The sequence below is a fragment of the Mobula birostris genome, chromosome 13 (genome assembly GCF_030028105.1).
Source record: "Mobula birostris isolate sMobBir1 chromosome 13, sMobBir1.hap1, whole genome shotgun sequence".
In the NCBI taxonomy this organism is placed as follows: Eukaryota; Metazoa; Chordata; class Chondrichthyes; order Myliobatiformes; family Myliobatidae; genus Mobula; species Mobula birostris.
Genome location: NC_092382.1, coordinates 111,631,262 through 111,650,305, shown reverse-complemented (window position 1 = coordinate 111,650,305; position 19,044 = coordinate 111,631,262). Strand labels below are relative to the sequence as shown.

Here is a 19,044-nt window from a genome sequence, read left to right as displayed (position 1 = left end):
TAGGACCCATACAGCTTAGCACCAGTGTCGTCGCAGAGCAATGTGTGGTTAAGTGCCTTGCTCAAAGACACAACATGCTGCCTCGGCTGGGACTCGAACTCACAACCTTCAGATCACTAGACAAACACCTTAACCACTTGGCCACGCGCCAACACATGGTGACGGAGATGGGAAGGGGTGTAAAGAGGGAGGGGGGGACTCCTAATGCACAAGGATCAACAATGGTGGAATGTGGTGGGGGGGGTGAGAGTCCCAGTTTGGGGGGGCAGTTCACTAAAAGAACAAAGCGTACAGCAGCATTGGGTATCGCAGGGAGAGGGGCGGAGGACAGGCTGGCAGGGCTGGGGGAATGACAGAGACGGAGAACGGCGTCGGGGACGGGGGGGAATGACAGAGACGGAGAATGGTGTCGGGGACGGGGGGAATGACAGAGACGGAGAACGGTGTCGGGGACGGGGGGAATGACAGAGACGGAGAACGGTGTCGGGGACGGGGGGAATGACAGAGACGGAGAATGGTGCCGGGGACGGGCAGGTCGCAGAGACGGAGAACGGCGTTGGGGACGGGCAGGTCACGGAGACGGAGAACGGCGTCGGGGAACGGGGGAATGACAGAGACGGAGAACGGCGTTGGGGACGGGCGGGTCGCGGAGATGGAGAACGGCGTTGGGGACGGGCGGGTCGTAGAGATGGAGAACGGCGTCGGGGACGGGGGGAATGACAGAGACGGAGAACGGCGTCGGGGACGGGGGGAAGGACAGAGACGGAGAACGGCGTCGGGGACGGGGGGAAGGACAGAGACGGAGAACGGCGTCGGGGACGGGCAGGTCGCAGAGACGGAGAATGGCGTCGGGGACGGGGGGAATGACAGAGACGGAGAACGGCGCTGGGGATGGGTGGGTTGCGGAGATGGGGGTTATATCCAGGGGCTGCACCCCACAAGATGTTGTATACTCCTCCCAACTAATCCATGGGGACCACATTCCACCTCGCCGCACACTGACCACTGGAGGACTGGCTGTCCGAAACTGAAGAATTATCCCATGGCCTTCCGATACCCTGCTCCGGCCAGGGTACCTAGTATGCCGCAGGGAAGGTCCAGGAATACTTCCCAGAGACCTGGATGCGGGGACCTGGTCCCTGTCTGGTAGGACCTCGCCCCCCCCCCGCCCCCCTCTTCTCCCACTGAGCTGGGAATGGTGCCCGGGATATGTCACTCTATTCACTGGGATCCAGGGAAAACCCCTCCCAACGGGGGCGGAGGACCTCAGCACCATTGAAGGCCCTGCCGCCGCGACCCTCATCGAGGGTGCCTGTCGTACTCAGGAGATCCGCGCCGAGTAACAGAGGAGAGGAGGGGCAAGGTGGGGGGCGCCAAGTTACTGAGAGGCCGAGAGTGGTTAGAGGTTCAGGGGACCACAGAGAGAGAGGGAGGGGGTAACAGAGACAAGGAAGTGGATAGAGAGACGAGGAAGAGTGTTGGGTCTGGAGGACATCGAGGAGACGGAGAGGGAAGGGGTGTCAGAGACAAGGAAGTGGATAGGGAGACGGGGAACTGTGTTGGGGCTGGAGGGGGTGGAGGGTGTTCGCAGAGACATTGATGGGGTCGTTGAGGAGAGGACAGGTAAGTGGCCAGGAACGGGTGGGGGGCAGGCAGGAAGCTGGGGATTGAAACAGCTTTTTATTTATTGAAACAATACAGCGAGCAGCTCCATCCCAGCGAACACCCCCCACCCAAACCCCACCAGACGACCTGATTTAACCCTAACCAAACCACGGTAGAATTTCTGATGACCAGACAGTCTCTGGGAGGAAACCGGCGCTCACGTGCGTGGGCGGCTCTACAGACTCCTGATCTCCAATGGCTCCCCCCATCCCCCCACCCCCCGAGCTGTAATCTCGTCGTGCGAACCGCAGAACCCGTGGGCATTGTGTCCCGGCAAACTGTGACACCCGTCTACCAGGCTGTGAGAACTCTGAATTCACAGGCTGCGACACCACATGGACCCAAAGGCAGGGTGGCCCTCGTCCAGGCGAGGGCTTTAGTCATAATCATACCTTATTGATCCCGGGGGAAATTGGTTTTCATTACAGTTGCACCATAAATAATAAATAGTAATAAAACCATAAATAATTAAATAGTAACATGTAAATTATGCCAGGAAATAAGTCCAGGACCAGCCTATTGGCTCAGGGTTTCTGACCCTCCAAGGGAGGAGTTGTAAAGTTTGATGGCCACGGGCAGGAATGACTTCCTATGACGCTCTGTGCTGCATCTGGGTGGAATGAGTCTCTGGCTGAACGTACTCCTGTGCCCACCCAGTACATTATTTAGTGGATGGGAGACATTGTCCAAGATGGCATGCAACTTGGACAGCATCCTCTTGTCAGACACCGCCATCAGAGAGTCCAGTTCCATCCCCACAACATCACTGGCCTTACGGATGAGTTTGTTGATTCTGTTGGTGTCTGCTACCCTCAGCCTGCTGCCCCAGCACACAACAGCAAACATGATCGCACTGGCCACCACAGACTCGTAGAACATCCTCAGCATCGTCCGGCAGATGTTAAAGGACCTCAGTCTCCTCAGGAAATAGAAACGGCTGTGACTTTTCTTGTAGACAGCCTCAGTGTTCTTTGACCGGTCCAGTTTATTGTCAATTCGTATCCCCAGGTATTTGTAATCCTCCACCATGTCCACACTGACCCCTTGGATGGAAACAGGGTTCACAGGTACCTTAGATCTCCTCAGGTCTACCACCAGCTCCTTAGTCTTTTTCACATTAAGCTGCAGATAATTCTGCTCACACCATGTGACAAAGTTTCCTACCGTCGCCCTGTACTCAGCCTCACCTCCCTTCGCGGCCCCGCCCAGATTTTCACTATGGCTATTCCAGTTACAGACCAGCTGGACTGGGAGCTCGATTATGAATATTTCAACTATAAAGATGTTGTGGAAGATTATGTCGAAAGTTCTGGCCCCCAGGCAGGAGCAAGTCTCACTGAAGAAAAGGTCCGGGAATATTTCCCAGAGACCTGGATCTGGGACCTGGTCCCCCTCAGGTAGGGACCCCGCCGACCTGGAGATGGAACCCAGGATCTGAGAGTTCGCTCGCTGGGATCCCGGGAAAACGTCTCCCCATGAGGCAGAGGGTCTCCGCGCCATCCAAGGTCCCACTGGGACCCGGGTCTGGGGAGCGTCTGTGACAGAGAGAGATCGCTGTGGAGAGCTGGCAGAGTAACGGGGGGGGGGGCGGGGGGTAGGGTCCAGAGGGGAGGGGGAGATCTGAGGTACAGAATGAGTGAGGGTCAGAGGGGAGGAAGGGGGGGTCACAGAGACATAGAAGTGGACTGTAGAACGTCGTGCAGACAGGGAGGGTGCAGGGAAGGGAGGATGTGATGGAAAGGGTGGGGGTGACGGAGACGGGGAGGGGTGTAGTGGAAGGGAGGGGGTGATGGAGACGGGGAGGGGTTGACAGATGGGGAGGAAGGAGCTGACGGAATCGGGGAGGGAACGGGTGACAGGGATAGGGAGGGGTGTAGGGGAGGGAGCGGGTGACCGGGACAAGAAGGGGTGTAGGGAAGGGAGGGGGTGACGGAGATGGGGAGGGGGTGTAGGGGAGGGAGGGGGTGATGGAGATAGGGAGGGGTGTAGGGGAGGAAGGAAGTGACGGGGAGGGGTGTAGGGGAGGGAGGGGTTGACGGGGACGGGGAGGGGTGTAGGGCAGGGAGGGGGTGACGGAGACGTGGAGGGGTGTAGGGGAGGGAGGGGGTGAGGGAGACGGGGAGGAGTGTAGGGGAGGGAGGGAGTGACAGAGACAGGGAAGGGTGTAGGGGAGGGAGAGGGTGACGGAGACAGGGAGGAATGTAGGGGAGGGAGGGAGTGACAGAGACAGGGAAGGGTGTAGGGGAGGGAGGGGGTGACAGACGGGGAGGGGGTGTAGGGGAGGGAGAGGGTGACGGAGACGGGGAGGGAGGAGCTGACGGAGACAGGAAGGATGTAGGGGAGGGAGGAGGTGACAGGGACAGCGAGGGATGGCCGTCAGGAAATGTGGGGGTTTGCAGAGAGAGATGGTGTGGGCTGTCTGCCAAAGGTGTAGATGTGTTTATAGATTCCATTAGACGATAAGACATTGGATCAGAATTAGGCCATTCAGCCCATCAAGTCTTCTCCGCCATTCCATCATGGCTGATCCCGGATCCCACACAACCCCATACATCTGCCTTCTCATTGTATCCTTTGATGCCTTGACCAATCAGGAAACATTCACCTTGCACCTTAAATACCCACCACAGTCTGTGACAGAGCATTCCCCAGATTTAATACTCTCTGGCTAAAAAAAATTCCTCCTTACCTCTGTTCTAATGGGTCACCCCTCAATTTTGAGGCTGTGCCTTCTAGTTCTGGATACCCCCACCATAGGAAACATCCTCTCCACGTCCACTCTATCTAGTCTTTTCAACCTTTGACAAAGTTTCACACGGTAGGCTTAGTCAGAAAGTCAGAAGGCATGGGATTCAGGGAAGTTTGGCCAGGTGGATTCAGAATTGGCTTGCCAGCAGAAGGCAGAGGGTGGTGGTGGAGGGAGTACATTCAGATTGGAGGGTTGTGACTAGTGGTGTCCCACAAGGATCGGTTCTGGGTCCTCTACTTCTCGTGATTTTATTAACGACCTGGATATGGGGGTTGAAGGGTGGGTTGGCAAATTTGCAGATGACAGAAAGGTTGGTGGTGTGGATAGTGTAGAAGATTGTCAAAGATTGCAGAGAGACATTGATAAGATGGAAAAGTGGACTGAGAGGTGGCAGATGGAGTTCAACCCGGAGAAGTGTGAGGTGGTACACTTTGGAAGGACAAACTCCAAGGCAGAGTAAATGGCAGGATAATTGGAAGTGTGGAGGAGCAGAGGGCTCTGGGGGTACATGTCCACAGATCCCTGAAAGTTGCCTCACAGGTAGATAGGGTAGTTAAGAAAGATTATGGGGTGTTAGCTTTCATAAGTTGAGGGATAGTGTTAAGAGTCGTGATGTAATGATGCAGCTCTATAAAACTCTGGTTAGGCCACACTTGGAGTACTGTGTCCAGTTCTGGTCACCTCACTATAGGAAGGATGTGGAAGCATTGGAAAGGGTACAGAGGAGACTTACCAGGATGCTGCCTGGTTTAGAGAGTATGCATTATGATCAGAGATTAAGGGAGCTAGGGCTTTAGTCTCTGGAGAGAAGGAGGATGAGAGGAGACATGATAGAGGTATACAAGATATTAAGAGGAATAGATAGAGTGGACAGCCAGCGCCTCTTCCCCAGAGCACCACTGCTCAATACAAGAGGACATGGCTTTAAGGTAATGAGTGGGAAGTTCAAGGGGGATATTAGAGGGAGGTTTTTTACTCAGAGAGTGGTTGGTGCGTGGAATACACTGCCTGAGTCAGTGGTGGAGGCAGATACACTAGTGAAGTTTAAGAGACTACTAGACAGGTATATGGAGGAATTTAAGGTGGGGGGTTATATGGGAGACAGGGTTCAAAGGTCGGCACAACATTGTGGGCTGAAGGGCCTGAACTGTGTTGGACTATGGTCTATGTTCTATGTTCTAACATTCGATAGGTTTCAATGAGATCCTTCCCGCATTCTTCTGAATTCCAGTGAGTACAGGCCCAAAGCCACCAAATGCTCCTCATTTGTGGACAGTGAGGAAAGCTTTCAAAGCTTGCAGAGGGATCTGGACCAACTGGAAAAATGGGCCAGAAAACGGCAGATGGAATTTAATGCAGACAAGTGTGAGGTGTTGCATTTTGGAAGGACAAATCAAGATAGGACATACACTGTAAATGGTAGGGCACTGAGGAGTGCGGAGGAACAAAGAGATCTGGGAGTCCCTGAAAGTGGCGTCACAGGTAGACAGGGTTGTAAAGAAGGCTTTTGGCATCCTGGCATTCATAAATCAAAGTATTGAGTTGAGGAGTTGGGATGTTATGGGGAGGTTGTGTAAAACATTGGTGAGGCCAAATTTGGCGTATTGTGTCACCTAACTATAGCAAGGATAGTGATAAGATTGAAAGAGTGCAGAGAGGATTTACTAGGATATTGCTGGGTCTTCAGGAGTTGAGTTACAAGGAAAGATTGAACAGGTTAGGACTTTATTCCTTGGGATGTAGAAGAATGAGGGGAGATTTGATAAAGGTTTACAAAATTATGAGGGGTATAGACAGAGTAAATGTGAATAAGCTCTTTCCACTTAGGTTTAGAGAGATAAATACGAGAGGACCTGGCTTTAGGGTGAAAGGGGAAAGGTTTAGGGGGAACGTTAGGGGGAACTTCTTCACTCAGAGAGTGGTGGGAGTGTGGATCGAGCTGCCATCTGATGTGGTAAATGCCAGCTCACTCTTAAGTTTTAAGAATAAATTAGATAGGTACATGGATGGGAGAGGTCTGGAGGGTTATGGACTGGATGCAGGTCAATGGGACTAGCAGAATAATGTTTTTGCACAGACTAGAAGGGCCGAATGGCCTGTTTTCTGAGCTGTAGTGTCCCCTGGTTCTGTGGTTCTATGTTAACCCCTTCATTCCTGGAATCATCCTCATGAACCTCCTCTGGAATCTCTCCAATGACAACACGTCCATTCTGAGCTATGGGGCCCGAAACTGTTGACAGCACTCCAAATGCAGCCTGACTAGGGTGTCTTATAAATGCTCAGCATTATCTCCTTGCATTTATATTCTATTCCTCTTACAATAAATGCCAACATTGCATTTGCCTTCTTTACCACAGACTCGACCTCTAAATTAACCTTCTGGGAGTCTTGCACGAGGACTCCCAAGTCCCTCTGCACCTCTGATGTTTGATCCCCATTTAGATAATAGTCCGCACTATTGTTCCTTTTACCAAAATGCATTATCATACATTTCCCAACACTGTATTCTATCTGCCACTTTATTGTCCATTCTTCCGACTTGTCTAAGTCCTGCTGCAATCGCATTGCTTCCTCAGCACTACCTACCCCTCCACCTATCCTCGTATCATCCGCAAACTTTGCCACAGAGCCATCAATTCCATTATCTAAATCATTAACAATGTAAAAAGTGGCGGTCCCAATACTGACCCCTGAGGAACACCACTGGTCACTGGCAGCCAACCCGAAAAAGCCCCTTTTATTCCCACTAACTGCCCCCTGCCTCTCAACCATTCCACTATCCATGCCAGTATCTTTCCTGTAACAGCAAAGGATTTTATTTTGCTAAGCAGCCTCATGGGTGGCACCTTAACAAATGCCTTCTTAAAATCCAAGTAAATGACATCCACTGCTTCTCCTCTGTTCACCCTGCTTGTTACTTCCTTGAAGAACTCTTAACAGATTTATCAGGCAAGATTTCCCTTTACAGAAACCATGCTGACTTTGACTCATTTTATCATTAGTCTCCAAGTACCTTGAAACCTCATCCTTAATAATAGACTCCAACACTTTCCCAACCACTGAGGTTAGGCTACCTGGCCTATAATTTCCTTTCTTTTGCCTTTCTCCCTTCTTAAAGAGTGGAGTGATACTTGCAAATTTCCAGTCTTCTGGGACCATGCCAGAACCAAGTGATTCTTGAAAGATCAAGACCAATGCATCCGTTATCTCTTCAGCAACCTCTCTCAGGACTCTGGGACGTAGTCCATCTGGTCCAGCTGACTTACCCACCTTAAGACCTTTGAGTTTGCTTGGCACTTTTTCCTTTGTAATAGCAATAGCACTCATTCCTGCTCCCTGACACTCACGGACCTCTGGCACACTGCTAGTGTCTTCCACAATGAAGACTGAAGCAAAGTACCCATTAAGTTCATCTGCCATTTCTATGTCCCCCATCACTACCTCACCAGCATCATTTTCCAGTGGTCCAATATCAACTCTCACCTCCCTTTTACTCTTACTATAACTGGAAAAACTTTCGGTATCCTGCTTTATATTATTGGCTTGTTTGTCCTCATATTTCATCTTTTCCCTTCTTACAACTTTTTTAGTTGCCTTTTGTTGGATTTTAAAAACTTGTCAATCATCCAACTTCCCACTCACTTTTGCTACCTTATCTGCCCTTTCCTTGGCTTTTATGCAGTCTTTAACTTCGTTTATCGCCACAGTTGCCTGCCCCTGCTTCTGTGGGACATATCTATCCTGTGTCTTGTGAACTATTCCCAGAAGCTTCAGCCATATGTGCTCAGCCATCGTCCCTGCCAGTATCCCCCCCCAATCCACCTGGGTGAGTCCAGACGAATGGTCTCGGCCTGAAACATTGACTGTACCTCTTCCTAGAGATTCTACTTGGCCTGCTGCGTTCACCAGCAACTTTGATGTGTGTTGGGTTAGCTCATCTCTCATGCCTCTAATTCCCTTTATTCCATTGCGTTACTGATACATGTGAGTTTTGCTTCTCCCTCTCAAATAGCGGTATGATTTCAATCATATTGTGATCACTGCCTCCTAAGGGTTCCTTTACGTTAAGCTCCCGAATAAAATTGGAGTTATTACACAACACCCAATCTAAGATAGCCTTTTCCCGGGTAGGCTCAAGCTGCTCGAAAAAGCCATCTCGTAGGCATTCAACAAATTCCCTCTCTTGCGATCCAACACCAACCTGATTTTCCCAATCCCCTTGCATGTTGGAGTCCTTCTCAATACAATTGTGTCATTACCCTTATTACATGCCTTTTCCAGCTCCCTCTGCAATCCCAACCCCAGATCTTGGCTACTATTTGGAGGCCTACATATGATTCCTACAATGTTCTTTTTTATCCTTGCACTTTCTTATCTCCACCCACAAAGTGACTCTCCTCTCAACACAAAGTATATCCTTTGATGCTAAACTCCCAACTATAGCCTTCTTTCAGCCACGATTCAGTGCGATGTCCACAACGTCATAACGACCAATCTCTGATTGTGCCACAAGTTTGTCCACCTTATTCCAAATGCTACGCACATTTAAATACAGCGCCTTCAGTCCTGTATCCTTCGCCCTTTTGAATTTTGCCTCTGATACAATCTAACTCTTTGCTCTGTCTGCATTTGTACCCAACCATTGGCTTGTCCTTCCTTACATTCATCATCTACTTGTGAACCTGCTGGCTCACCCTCAGCTCCATCATCCTGGTCCCCATCCCCCTGCCATATTAGTTTAAACCACTCCCAACAGCCTGCCCGAGAGAATATTGGTCCTCCTCCGATTCAAGTGGAACCCGTCCCTTTTTGTACAGGTCTCTCCTGCCCCAATTATTCAGAAATCTGATTCCCTGCCCTCTACTCCAATCCTTCAGCCACGCATTTATCTGCCACCTCATTCTATTCCTATCCTCACTGTTACACGGCACAGGCAGTAATCCCGAGATCACTACCTTTAAGGTCCTGCTTCTCAACTTCCTTCCTAACTCCCTATATTCTTTCTTCAGGACCTCCTCCCTTTCCCTTCCTTCGTCGTTGGTGGCAATATGTACTGTACATGACTTCTGGCTGCTTCCCCAGGATATTGTAGGGGGGCTGTTGGAACAGGGCTCCCTGAGCTGTGGGAACACCTCAGCACCCGGTTTGAGCAAACTTCCCATTCACAATCTCTTGAGACCACTCGACCTATACATTTCTCTGACGTTAAATGTACCTTTGAAACCTTGAAACCCTCTGACGTCCCCCTTCCCGGGGCACACCCAGAGCTTTTCATTGCAGGATCTGGTATTCCAGGCTTAACAATGAACAGGCTTGTTGCTGGCGATCTGGGATGACCGGGACATCCCTTGGATGTCCTACATAGTTCACCCATGTCCGTCTCACCCCCAAGTCCCTGGCTTGGAGCAAGTCTCACTGAAGAAAAGGTCCGGGAGTATTTCCCAGAGACCTGGATCTGGGATCTGGTCCCCATCAGGTAGGGACCCCCCTGACCTGGAGATGGGACCCGGGATCCGAGAGTTCGCTCGCTGGGGTCCCGGGGAAACGTCTCTCCATGAGGCAGAGGGTCTCCGCACCATCGAAAGTCCCACCGGGACCCGGGTCTGGGGAGCGTCTGTCATGGAGAGAGATCGCTGTGGGGACCTGGCAGAGTAACGGTGGGGTGTAGGGTCCAGAGGGGAGGGGGAGATCTGAGGTACAGAGTGAGTGAGAGTCAGAGGGGCCTTGAAGATCACAGGAGAAGGGCTGGGGAGGGTGGGGGTGATGAAGACGGGGAGGGGTGTGGCAGGGAGAGAGTGATGGAGAAAGGGAGGGGTGCAGAGGATGGAGGAGCGTAGGGAAGGGCGGTAGTGACAGAGACGGGGAGGGGTATGGGGAGGGAAGATGCGATGGAGATAGGGAGGGGTGTCGGGGAGGGAGTGGGTGATGGGGACGAGGGAGTGCTGTAGGGGCCAATACTGCCACTCTCTGGTTTCTGCCACAAAGCCAATGTCCGATCCATTTCACTGCCTCGTCCTGACTGCTGAGCGACAGAGCCTTCCTGACCAGTCTCCCTTGTCTGATCCCTTGCTAAAGTCCACGTAGGCAACATCCACTGCCTTGTCTTCATTCACTTTCCTGGTAACGTCCTTGAAAAACTCTGAGGCTGGGCACGGCCTACCATGCGGAAAGCCATCCCCAATCAATCCCTGTCTATCCAGTCCAGTGCAGTAGAATACTTTCCAGTGCCTGCTGGGGTCAGGCTCACTGGCCTATAGTTGTTGGGCTGATACCTATGGTCTCTGTTAAACAACAGAACAACATTGGCGATCTCCCAGTCCTCTGGCTCGTCTCCTGTCGCTAAGGGTGATATAAGAATCTCTACTCGGGCACCTCCCCCCCACCCCCTCAGCGTCTCCCACAGAGTCCGAGGGAATTTCCTGTCTGGTCCTGGGGATTTATCCGCCCTAACTTACCTGAAGACAGAGAGCACCTCCTCCTCCTCTGTAATACAGTCCATAGCCTCATACCATTTAGAAACATAGAAAACCTACAGCACAATACAGGCCTTTCGGCCCACAAAGTTGTGCCAAACATGTCCCCACCTTAGAAATTACTAGGGTTACCCACAGCCCTCTATTTTTCTAAGCTCCATGTACCTATCCAAAAGTCTCTTAAAAGACCCTATCGTATTCGTCTCCACCACTGTTGCCGGCAGCCCATTCCACGCCTCACTTCTATAGGCCGTGTCCTCCTCCTGCTTGAATGCCGATGAAAATATTCCATTTAAGATCCCCCCCCACCTGCAATCCCCACACCCCCATCCCTGCCAGCTCCAAGCACAGAAGACGGTTCTGATCTCCCAGAGGATTAGCTTTCTCCCTTTGGTCTCGGCCTATCTGCACAGGCCCTTAGGATTAGCAGCTGAAGCAGGTTGCAGAGATGTGGAGGGGTTTCAGCGGCCGGCGGTGGCGACGCAGATTTGAAGTGGTGTAGGGGCAGGGAGGGGTGACGGAGACGGGAGGGTGAGGGGAGGGGCGAGTGAGGTAGTGTTGGAGTCAAGGAGAGGTGAGGGAACAACACTCCCGAAGCTGTTGGAACCCCACAGTACCCAGTATGAGGGACCTTCCCATTCACAATCTTTTGAGCCCAGTTGACTCTCAGAATTTGACCCTCCCAGGGCCACCCCAAACCTTTCACTCAGTGTTTAATATTGCAGGCTTTCGAACCCATGTAACTGATCGACAAAGAGGGCCAAGACCTGTTTATTTCAAACTCGCAGTGCGTAAGCCGGCCAGTCCCTTGCCTCGTGAGCCTGGGACGCATCTCCCCGAGGAAAAGGTCCGGGAATATTTCCCAGAGACCTGGATCTGGGACCTGGTCCCCCTCAGGTAGGGACCCCACCGACCTGGAGATGGGACCCGGGATCCGAGAGTTCGCTCGCTGAGGTTCCGGGGAAACGTCTCCCCATGAGGCAGAGGGTCTCCGCGCCATCGAAGGTCCCACTGGGACCCGGGTCTGGGGAGCGTCTGTCACAGAAAGAGATCACTGTGGAGAGCTGGCAGAGTAACAGGGGGGTGTAGGGTCCAGAGGGGAGGGGGAGATCTGAGGTACAGAGTGAGTGAGGTTCATACAGGGAGGAAAGGGGGGGGTCCGCAGAGACATAGAAGTGGATAGAAGGGTGTTGGGGCTGGAGGACATCATGGAGATGGGGAGGGGTGCAGGGGAGGGAGGGGGTGATGGAGATGGGGAGGGGTGGAGGGATGACAGAGACGGGGAGGGAGGGGGTGACGGAGATGGGGAGGGGTGCAGGGGAGGGAGGGGGTGACGGAGACTGGGAGGGGTGTAGGGGAGGGAGGGGGTGGCAGGGATGAGATGTAGGGGCCAGTAGTGGGTTACGATCTACTGACACCCTCTGGTTTCTGCCACAAATCCAATGTCCAATCCATTTTACTGCTGAGCGACAGAACATTCCTGACCAGCCTCCCGTGTGGGACCGTGTCCAATCTCTTGCTGAAGTCCATGTGGACAACATCCACTGCCTTGATCCATCAACTTCCCTGGAAATAGCCCGTACGGTTGGTTAGGCATGATCTACCTTGCTGACCTCCCCTAAGCAGTCCCTGTCAATCCAGGTCCATCAGGACAGCTTCCGATAACTTTCCCACTGCTGATGTCAGTCTCGCTGGACTATAGTCCCCTGGTTATACTTGGAGACTTTCTTCAACAACATCGTCCAATCCTCCGGCACATTACCGGTGGCCAAGGGCGATTTAAGTGTCTCTGCCATTTGGAACTTGTCTTCCACTGGGTCTGAGGACGAGTGCAGGTTTGAGACGTGGGGTCGGCTGTATCGGCTGGGGGGTGGGGGGGTGCGGTTTACAGACGCTGGCAGGAATGTAGGGGCAGGAGGGGATGGCGGAGACGGAGAGGTGTTTGGGGCGTTATAGAGACAGGGAGCTCTTGGCTGTAATGGCTGGAAGGGAGAGAATTTCTGCCCAGAGGGGGTTTAAAGAGCCGGGCAGGGTTGTCAATGCCATAAGGAGAGGGCTTACAGAGACGGAGGGTTGGGGTGACGTAGGACAGCGTGCCCTCAGCTGTGGAACCCTGCACCACCCAGTCTGTGGGATCTTCCCATTCACGAGCTCTTGGAGCCCGTCGGAGCCTCAACCTCCGGCCAGCCCAAATGTTTCACGAGGTATTTCACGTTGCAGGTTTTGAAATGCGGGAAATGTCCCCAATGCTACATTTCAGCGCACCTGTACCAGCACCCCCGGGTGCTGTGATGGTCACTGCCTACAGCCCTGGGCAAGGAGCACGTCTCCCTGAAGAAAAGGTCCGGGAATACTTCCCGGAGACATGGATCTGGGAGCTGCTGCCCGTCAGGTAGGACCTTCCCGAACTCGCTGGAACCCCAGGGAAAAGACCTCCCATGAGATGGAAGGTCTCCGCACCATCGAAGGTCCCAACAGGACACTGGTCTCTGTCACAGAAAGGGATCTCTGTGGGGACCTGGCGGAGAGGAAAAGCGGGGCGTAGGGTCCAGAAGGGAGGGGAAGATCTGAGCTTCAGAGAGACTGCATCGTCCGAGAGGAGAGGATGGGGGTGACGGAGAAAGTGAGTGTAGGGGAGGAAGCAGATGAGGGAGGGGGTGACCGAGACGGGGAGGGGCGTATGGGAGGGAGGGGGTGACGGAGACGGGGAGGGGTGTAGGGGAGGGAGGGGGTGACGGAGACAGGGAGGGGTGTAGGGGAGGGAGGGGATGACAGCGACGGGGAGGGGTGTAGGGGAGGGAGGGGATGACAGAGACGGGGAGGGGTGTAGGGGAGGGAGGGGATGACAGAGACGGGGAGGGGTGTAGGGGAGGGAGGGGGTGACAGAGATGGGGAGGGAGGGGGTGACGGTGATGGAGAGGAGTGTAGGGGAGGGAGAGAGTGACGGAGACAGGGAGGGAGAGGGTGACGGAGACAGGATGAGGTGTAGAGGAGGGATGGGCTGACAGAGATGGGGAGGGGTGTAGTAGAGGGAATGGGTGACGGAGATGGGGAGGGGCGTAGGGGAAGGAGGGAGTGATGGAAACCGGGAAGGGTGAAGGGGCATACAAGATCATAAGATATAGGAGCAGAAGTGGGCCATTCGGCCCATCGAGTCTGCTCCGCCATTCAATAATGGGCTGAGCCAATCCTATCAGTCATCCTCATTTCCCCACCATCACCCCATATCCTTTGATACCCTGGCTAACCAGGAACCTATCTATCTCTGCCTTAAATACTCCCAATGACTTGGCCTCCATGGCTGCTTGTTGCAACAAATTCCACAGATTTACCACCCTCTGACTAAAGTAATTTCTCCCCATCTCAGTTCTAAAAGATCATCCTGCCCTCTTATCCTAGACTTGTCAATAGACAATAGACAATAGGTGCAGGAGTAGGCCATTCGGCCCTTCGAGCCAGCACCGCCATTCACTGTGATCCTGGCTGATCACCCACAATCAGTATCCAGTTCCTGCCTTCTCCCCATAACCTCTGATTCCACTATCTTTAAGAGCTCTATCCATCTCTTTTTTGAAAGCATCCAGAGACTTGGCCTTCACAGCCTTCTGGGGCAGAGCATTCCATCTATCCACCACTCTCTGGGTGAAAAAGTTTTTCCTCAACTCCGTTCTAAATGGCCTACCCCTAATTCTTAAACTGTGGCCTCTGGTTCTGGACTCACCCATCAGCCGGAACATGCTTCCTGCCTGCAGCGTGTCCAATCCCTTAATAATCTTACATGTTTCAATAAGATCCTCTCTCAGCCTTCTAAATTCCAGAGTATACAAGCCCAGTCGCTCCAATCTTTCGACATATGACAGTCCCGCTATCCCGGGAATTTACCTTGTGAACCTATGCTGCATTCCCTCAATAGCAAGAATGTCCTTCCTCAAATTTGGAGACCAAAACTGCATACAGTACTCCAGGTGTGGTCCCACCAGGGCCCTGTACAGCTGCAGAAGGACCTCTTTGCTCTTATACTCAATTCCCCTTGTTATGAAGGCCAAAATGCCATTAGCTTTCTTCACTGCCTGCTGTACTTGCATGCTTGCTTTCAGTGACTGATGTACAAGAACACCTAGATCTCGTTGTGCTTCCCCTTTTCCTAACTTGACTCCATTTAGACAATAATCTGCCTTCCTGTTCTTACCACCAAAGCGGATAACCTCACATTTATCCACATTAAACTACATCTGCCCACTCACCCAGCCTGTCCAAGTCACCCTGCATTCTCATAACATCCTCCTCACATTTCACACTGCCACCCAGCTTTGTGTCATTTGCAAATTTGCTAATGTTACTTTTAATTCCCTCATCTAAATCACTAATATATATTAAACAGCTGCGGTCCCAGCACTGAACCCTGCGGTACCCCACTGGTCACTGCCTGCCATTCCGAAAGGGACCCGTTAATTGCTACCCTTTGTTTTCTGTCAGCCAGCCAATTGTCACAGGTGCGGAGCATTGGGGTGGACCCAACAGCAGGACAAACACGTTTTGTAGCGTTAACAAGAAGAGAGTTTATTAATCGTGACTAGGAAAGCAGGGAAGCAAGGATTGTTCAGAGGGAGATCACAGAGTGAGCAACGCAGAAACCGGAATAAGCACGGCTAGACTCAGACTTGGACTTGGAACTCGGAACATCAGAAACCTGCACCTTTCTCAGACTCAGGACACAGAACAGAGCCGGGACTCGACCCTCCTTGGACACAGGACACAGAACACCGAGCCGGGACTTGACCCTCCTCGGACACAGGACACAGAACAGGGCTGGGACTCGACCCTCCTTGGACACAGGACACCGAGCCGGGACTCGACTCTCCTCGGACACAGGACACCGAGCCGGGACTCGACTCTCCTCGGACACAGGACACCGAGCCGGGACTCGACTCTCCTCGGACGTAGGACACTGAGCTGGGACTCGACTCTCCTCGGACACAGGACACAGGACACAGGGCCGGGACTCGACTCTCTTTGGACACAGGACACTGAGCTGGGACTCGACTCTCCTCGGGCACAGGACACCGAGCCGGGACTCGACTCTCCTCGGGCACAGGACACAGGACATCGGACACCGAGCTGGGACTCGACTCTCCTCGGACACAGGACACAGGACACCGAGCTGGGACTCGACTCTCCTCGGACACAGGACACCGAGCTGGGACTCGACTCTCCTCGGACACAGGACACTGAGCCGGGACTCGACTCTCCTCGGACACAGGACACAGGGCACCGAGCTGGGACTCGACTCTCCTCGGACACAGGACACGAAGCTGGGACTCGACTCTCCTCGGGCACAGGACACCGAGCCGGGACTCAACTCTCCTCGGACACAGGACACAGGATACCGGACACCGAGCTGGGACTCGACTCTCCTCGGACACAGGACACATGACACCGAGCTGGGACTCGACTCTCCTCGGACACAGGACACGAAGCTGGGACTCGACTCTCCTCGGGCACAGGACACCGAGCTGGGACTCGACTCTCCTCGGGCACAGGACACAGGACACCGGACACCGAGCTGGGACTCGACTCTCCTCGGATGCAGGACACCGAGCCGGGACTCGACCCTCCTCGGGCACAGGACACAGGACACAAAGCTGGGACTCGACTCTCCTCGGACACAGGACACAAAGCTGGGACTCGACTCTCCTCGGGCACAGGACACCGAGCTGGGACTCGACTCTCCTCGGACACAGGACACAGGACACAAAGCTGGGACTCGACTCTCCTCGGACACAGGACACCGAGCCGGGACTCGACTCTCCTCGGACACAGGACACAGGACACCGAGCTGGCACTCCACTCTCCTCGGGCACAGGACACCGGGCACCGAGCCGGGACTTGACCCTCCTCGGACACAGCACACAGAGCAGAGCTGGGACTCGACCCTCCTCGGACACAGGACACTGAACTGGGACTCGACTCTCCTCGGACACAGGACACTGAGCCAGGACTCAACTCTCCTCGGACGCAGGACACAGGGCACCGAGCTGGGACTCGACTCTCCTCGGACACAGGACACGAAGCTGGGACTCGACTCTCCTCGGGCACAGGACACCGAGCCGGGATTCGACTCTCCTCGGACACAGGACACAGGACACCGAGCCGGGACTTGACTCCCTCGGACACAGGACACCGAGCCGGGAGCCGACTCTCCTCGGACACAGGACACAGGACACCGAGCCGGGACTCGACTCTCCTCGGACGTAGGACAGGGCCGGGACTCGACTCTCCTCGGACACAGGACACTGAGCCAGGACTCGTCTCTCCTCAGACACAGGACACAGGACACCGAGCTGGGACTCAACTCTCCTCGGACACAGGACACAGGACACAGGACACAGGACACCGAGCCGGGACTCCACTCTCCTCGGACACAGGACACAGGACACCGAGCCGTCACTCCACTCTTCTCGGACACAGGACACAGGACACCGAGCCGGGACTCGACTCTCCTCGGACACGGGACACCGAGCTGGCACTCCACTCTCCTCGGACACAGGACACCGAGCCGGGACTCAACTCTCCTCGGACACAGGACAGAGGGCCGGGACTTGACTCTCCTCGGACACAGGACACCGAGCCGGGACTCGACTCCCCTCGGACACAGGATACAGGGCGCCGAGGCAGGACTCGACTCTCCTCGGACACAGGACACCGAGCCGGGACTCGACTCTCCTCGGACACAGGACACTGAGCCGGGACTCCACTCTCCTCGGACACAGGACACCGAGCCGGGACTCCACTCTCCTCAGACACAGGACACCGAGCCGTCACTCCACTCTCCTCGGACACAGGACACAGGACACCGAGCCGGGACTCGATCCTCCTCGGACACAGCACACAGAACAGAGCTGGGACTCGACCCTCCTCGGACACGGGACACCGAGCTGGCACTCCACTCTCCTCGGATACAGGACACCGAGCCGGGACTCGACTCTCCTCGGACACAGGACAGAGGGCCGGGACTCGACTCTCCTCGGACACAGGACAGAGGGCCGGGACTCGACTCTCCTCGGACACAGGACAGAGGGCCGGGACTCGACTCCCCTCGGACACAGGACACAGGGCGCCAAGCCAGGACTCCACTCTCCCCGGACACAGGACATCGAGCCGGGACTCGACTCTCCTCGGACACAGGACACCGAGCCGGGACTCGTCTCTCCTCAGACACAGGACACAGGACACCGAGCTGGGACTCAACTCTCCTCGGACACAGGACACAGGACACCGAGCCGGCACTCCACTCTCCTCGGACACAGGACACAGGACACCGAGCCGGGACTCGACTCTCCTCGGACACAGGACACAGGACACCGAGCCGGCACTCCACTCTCCTCGGACACAGGACAGTGCCAGGACTCGACTCTCCTCGGACACAGGACACAGGACACTGAGCCGGGACTCGACTCTCCTCGGACACAGGACACCGAGCCGGGACTCGACTCTCCTCGGACACAAGACACAGGACACCGAGCCGGGACTCGACTCTCCTCGGACACAGGACACCGAGCCGGGACTCGACTCTCCTCGGACACAGGACACTGAGCCGGGACTCGACTCCCTCGGACACAGGACACCGAGCCGGGAGCCGACTCTCCTCGGACACAGGACACAGGACACCGAGCCGGGACTCGACTCTCCTCGGACGTAGGACAGAGCCGGGACTCAACTCTCCTCGGACACAGGACACCGAGCTGGGACTCAACTCTCCTCGGACACAGGACACAGGACACCGAGCCGGCACTCCACTCTCCTCGGACACAGGACAGTGCCAGGACTCGACTCTCCTCGGACACAGGACACAGGACACCGAGCCGGGACTCGACTCTCCTCGGACACAGGACACCGAGCCGGGACTCGACTCTCCTCGGACACAGGACACAGGATACCGAGCTGGGATTCGACTCTCCTCGGATACAGGACACAGGACACCGAGCCGGGACTCGACTCTCCTCGGACACAGGACACAGGACACCGAGCCGGGACTGGACTCTCCTCGGACACAGGACACCGAGCCGGGACTCAACTCTCCTCGGACACAGGACACCGAGCTGGGAGTCGACTCTCCTCGGACACAGGACACTGAGCCGGGACTCGACTCTCCTCGGA

At 54.5% G+C, this 19,044-nt stretch overlaps 1 protein-coding gene across 3 annotated transcripts in view; it reads left to right on the top strand.

Annotated features, from left to right (window-relative positions):
• The window catches only part of LOC140207356 (alpha-2-macroglobulin-like), a 127,795-nt gene that overhangs the window by 38,366 nt on the left and 70,385 nt on the right, over positions 1–19,044 (top strand). Inside the window, exon 13 of one of the 3 annotated variants that reach the window (XM_072275906.1) lies at positions 13,108–13,279. The exons of 1 other annotated variant lie outside the window; for it this stretch is intronic. In XM_072275906.1, coding sequence (XP_072132007.1) covers positions 13,108–13,279 — 172 coding nt within the window. Of the gene's footprint in view, positions 1–11,612; positions 11,785–13,107; positions 13,280–19,044 lie in introns of all 3 variants that reach the window. One more of the 3 variants, XM_072275907.1, reaches the window with a different exon arrangement.